Source organism: Buceros rhinoceros, unplaced genomic scaffold (assembly GCF_000710305.1).
Source record: "Buceros rhinoceros silvestris isolate BGI_N320 unplaced genomic scaffold, ASM71030v1 scaffold20896, whole genome shotgun sequence".
Classification (NCBI taxonomy): domain Eukaryota; kingdom Metazoa; phylum Chordata; class Aves; order Bucerotiformes; family Bucerotidae; genus Buceros; species Buceros rhinoceros.
Window position 1 is genome coordinate 8,102 of NW_010416032.1, and position 4,691 is coordinate 12,792.

At 39.1% G+C, this 4,691-nt stretch overlaps 1 protein-coding gene across 1 annotated transcript in view; it reads right to left on the minus strand.

The window, feature by feature from the left end:
- Positions 1–238: 238 nt before the first annotated feature.
- DPM1 (dolichyl-phosphate mannosyltransferase polypeptide 1, catalytic subunit) overlaps positions 239–4,691 on the minus strand; it is a gene marked incomplete at its 5' end in the record, with an annotated part of 8,023 nt that continues 3,570 nt past the window's right edge. Inside the window, 4 exons of the mRNA XM_010137664.1 lie at positions 239–499; positions 2,450–2,564; positions 2,848–2,916; positions 3,967–4,062. Of these exons, the coding sequence (XP_010135966.1) occupies positions 395–499; positions 2,450–2,564; positions 2,848–2,916; positions 3,967–4,062 (385 nt within the window). The remainder of the gene's footprint in view (positions 500–2,449; positions 2,565–2,847; positions 2,917–3,966; positions 4,063–4,691) is intronic.

Genomic DNA, 4,691 nt, shown 5'->3' on the forward strand with positions numbered 1-4,691 from the left:
CAGAGCAAAGATAAGAGAAATTCTGTATTTTTTTAATGTCCTTGCACGTCTTTATTTCAAAATCATCTTTAGCTTTTGCTGAATAATGATTAATTCCTAAATGCATAAGATCATTTAGCTTTGAGGTTTTTATTAAGACTTGATTATTTCTACAAAAATAGAAGAAAGCTTTAGTCTTCATTAGTTTTTAGTCTAACATACATTTTTATTTTGAAAGGACAATTTTTGGATACAATATGTTTAGTTTGTTATTGGTGGTTCATTTAATCATGAGTTCATAGAAGGTCTTCTGGTCACCATACAAATTATCAGGCTTCTGCTATCATGTATTAAAAACCACACAGATGTCAGAAAAAAAGATGCTTTTCTCAAAATGTTAATTTAGGATAAACTATCACGTTGTAGCAAACAAGGTCAAGAGTCCCTTTAAGAAAGAGACTATTTCATTGCCTCCCAGTTTAGATTCTCCATAGACACGGTCCACAAATGAAATAGGTACCTGTTGAAACAAGCAAAACTGTTTTTAAGGTTCAAAACCTAAACAATCAGAAATTCTATAAACAAAAGAACAGCCTTTGAGTGTTTAGACACGGGAAGAAGGCAAGAACCAGACTGGCTTCCTTTGTGTCAGTTCTTACCAGCAGCATTAATGATGCCCCATAGCTAGGGAGCATGAAATTATTTGCTTTATCACCTTTAAAGATCATCCAAAGACATTACTCCATGGCTGGATACACCAGTCAGGACCAACTTAATAGCTTCAGCGTACGAAAAGCCCAGGGGCTTAAAATGAAGCTTCGCCACTTCCCTTGTTAGCAAAATTCAATCCCTCTGAGTCAATGTCTCAGGAAGGCAAAAGTCTCCCGCCACCATGAAAGAGCAGCCTGGTCAACCTCACCACCTGCTAGGAGAGGACACCTGAACGTGGCAGTTCGCACATGTTTTACAAGCAATCCGTGTCTTTATCGGTCTTTGACCATTTTATAGACTATGTCCAGGATTAAAGGGCATTTAAAACACTGAGTTTGGTTTCTTCACTGGAGTGATGATGCTGTCCAGATTAACTCACTTCTCGTAAAAGGTTAGGAACACACTGCTTTTCAGTAATTTAACCACAAACAAATGACAGGACAGGACATTCTGCCAACACTGTATTAGAATATTCAAGAATTTCCATACATCTTTTTATGCAAAATTAAAATACTTCATTTGCAAAAGTCATTAAAAAATTAGCTTAGCATTCTGCTGGCACTTTCAAGTAGAAATCATCCGGCAAGTGGAATACAAGTATCACCCCACCCTTGAATCTGTGCCAAGACTGAGGATTTCTTACAATTCTAGCAGATCAGTCCATGGTAGAGAACGCAGGGCAAGAGGACAGGAAGAAAACACCTGAAAAGGTGTACAGATATACTCAGTAATGAGTCTGGCATTCTTAGCAGGGTCCCTTTGAGGATCCCAGTAAGCATCCTGGCAACCACAGACAGCGTGGATAGACATCACTGAACATGTTGTCAGTGCAAAGGTCAGAGGTGTCATCTCCTGACCCGTGACGGAAGAAGTCAGTAAAGAGGTATCCAGTCCTTCCCTTCAGTAAAGGAATTAACCACCTGTGCTGTTGCTGGACTTTGTCTTCTGCCTAAGAAGAAGTTCTATCATTAGTCTTAAAGGCAGCATTTTCAGAAGGGTGTATGCCGTGCACCTGGGTACATTTCAGACGTGGTAAAGACATACGGCAAAATGAAAAAAGGTGCATTCGAGGCTATTCAAGGTTGCATTTTTTTTAAAGCCAGAGAAGTGCAATTTTCTGTTTTAAAAATGTACAGTAAATAAAATCTCATCTCGCCCTCGGTTTCAGTGTCTGGGTGTACAGAGAGGTGAGGATTTAATTCAGCAATATTAACCAGCAATATCTGAATGCAGCTGGATGTGAAAACCAACGATGCTAGGCTCAAACCCCAGCTACAGACAGGATAATGATGTTGCTCCATGAGCAAGAGAGGTGGAACAGCTTGCTTTATTGTGTGGAAATACCCTACTGATGTTGAGAGAGAAATGTAGTATCTAAGGTTTAGAGAGAGAAGTACCAGCAGAGTTCTCTGACAATTCACAGTCATGAAAATGATGATGAAGAACTGGTTCTGAGATTTGGCTACAGAGAGAATTCCAGCGAATCGCCTTTAAATACACCAGCAAGAGCAATTCAATGAAATATAAAAGGCAGCAATCCAATCAGACTGCTGAAAATACAGTAGCTAACCATTTTTTGGAGTTCTCTTTCAATGACCTGGAAAAGCTGGAAGAATAAAGAGTTCTACTTATATAATTCCTTTATATCAATTTGAAAATCTTGCTGCTTCTCAAAGTGCACAAAATTTCCCACACTCCAGGTAATCCGTATCCTCATTTAAATGGAAGCACAATATACGTAAATAAGCCTTTACTGTACCTCTCCAATAGTATATCCTAACTGTCGAGCCCGAACAATCATCTCCATCTGGAAAACATATCCTTTAGAAACACACTTTTCCGTCAGTTTCTGTAAGACTTCTTTTCTGTATAACCTGAAAAGAGTTACAAAGAAAATGAAACCTGAAGCACAATTTCGGAACTTTGGAAATCAAGACCGTGTGTAGGAATCCTAACTGTAATCACTCACTCATATCACTACTATTTTTAAAAAAAATCTTTAACAGCTCAACAGTTCTTGCAGTCAAGTCTGCTATTTCTTATTACCACTTCCTAACAGATTTCATGGTCCTCAGGAAAGGTCTGTTCTCACTGCAGTTCCTTGTTGAGCAGTTTCTTATTTTCAAATAAGCTTTGAGTTGCAAACCAAATCCATACCTGAAACTCCCTGTTAAGTCTGACGCACCCGGTCTCAGCAAAACCTGGGTTAAAAAATTGGCACCACGACTGTGAAAGGAAACAGGAAAGTCACAATTGTTCAGTACACAAGTCTGAAAGATCAAGCAAAATTTCTAGAAAAAAAAGTAGACAGCGTCATACTAGCATCACCCCCAACTTTTATTGCTTAATATGAAACAATTCTCTTTCTAGTATGTTTTTACTGTTAGATTTGACTAATAAATCACAGAATCTTGAAACCCCATATTTTGTTTTCCAAATGTAGATGATTAGTAGATTACTGAACTTCTCTGAGAAGGAGCAAACAATGATTTTTAGAACTCAGGTTTACCATCTGGTTCTTTATGGTAGAACTGTCAGTACAACTACACACCAATCCAATACAAAAGAAATAAATCTGACAACAGGCAGAACATTTTTCTTCTGACTAACATTCACTGTAAGCAGAGAATATAAATGCTTCCGGCTGCCTTACGCCTATTCTCTTAAATCAGGTGTAAGAGAGCAAGACTATGAGAAACTTGTCGATTACCTTCTCGAAGTGTGTAAGTCCCTGTAAACCAGAGATGCTCACACCACCCGGACAGTTTTCCTCTTTGCTTGTGGGTGAAACCTCTCCCTAGCGTTCACTGTAACTGAACTGTTCCAGTAAGGTCCAAGTATTGATTTACTGACATTGATCGTGCCAGATAATTCTTAACTTACGACAAATCAGAGCATCCACAGAGGGGTTTAGCAAGTGACTCAGTGTTTAGGGACAGGACCGTTACAGCTAACTGAATGTGGTGTCCAAACCTGACAAAACTGTCATAGTCTCAGCCCATTCTTTGCATGACGAACTTGAAAGACTGTCCCAATCTGACGCCAGGCAGATCTGTCCACTGTTCCAAGCCATTTCTCAAGCCTAGTCGTATGACAACATTCTTTCTGGGTGAGTTTTAAGCAAAGAAGCCTGCAAGACTTTCTGACTGCATTATTTAATGTAATTTTGCAGTACCCAGAACTGTTGACTAAAGACTCAGCTCAGCTCACAGTCTGAGGACTTGGAATTATTTCTCAATAACAAATTGATGTGTAAATATCCACAAAAATACTAACCTGATTAATTTTCTTTTCAAATCCCAGCCATATACTCCTCCATTTCCTTTATATCTTGTTCCAGATACAATATCAAAATTGCCTTCTTTCTGCTTTCTGTAAGTAATTGGTTTTATCAGAAAAACAGGAGGAATATTTGTATCAAGGCCGTACAAATTTCAAAATAAGAACAATCACTCTTCCAGTACAAAATCTGTATTTTACAAACCTTTGAACAAATAAGTAGAGAAGAGAGGAAAGCAGTAGTTACAGTGGTTATAAGCATTATGCATTTATAACCCTGTTAACTCTTCTCCTATAAAGAGCTATTTCAGGAAATCTTACAATTATCTTTTACCAACTATGTCACCGAATTTCACAGACTAGTTATTTATGAAGACTGACTTATGCATTTTTAAAGCCTCTCTCTAGCATAAAAGACAGAATTATTTTAAACATAGAAGTAAATATTTAAATTACACAAACCCATAGTAAGGAAAAAAAAGTCTGGACCCATCTTGAGTCCACGCCATGCCTGACTGCTGCAGAACCTTATCGAAAATTCTAGGCCTCCAGCGCTCCTGAGCACTAAGAAAGCTGAGCGCTCCGCGGAGCTGCCCTGAGCCGCCAGCGTGGGGCCTGCGGACGCTGCTCGCCAGGCGCACGCCACAGGGAGCTGCGAGGTAGGCAGAAGGGAGAGAAGGATCTCACCACTACATGAGGACTTGTGTCCTCTACTCGGTGTC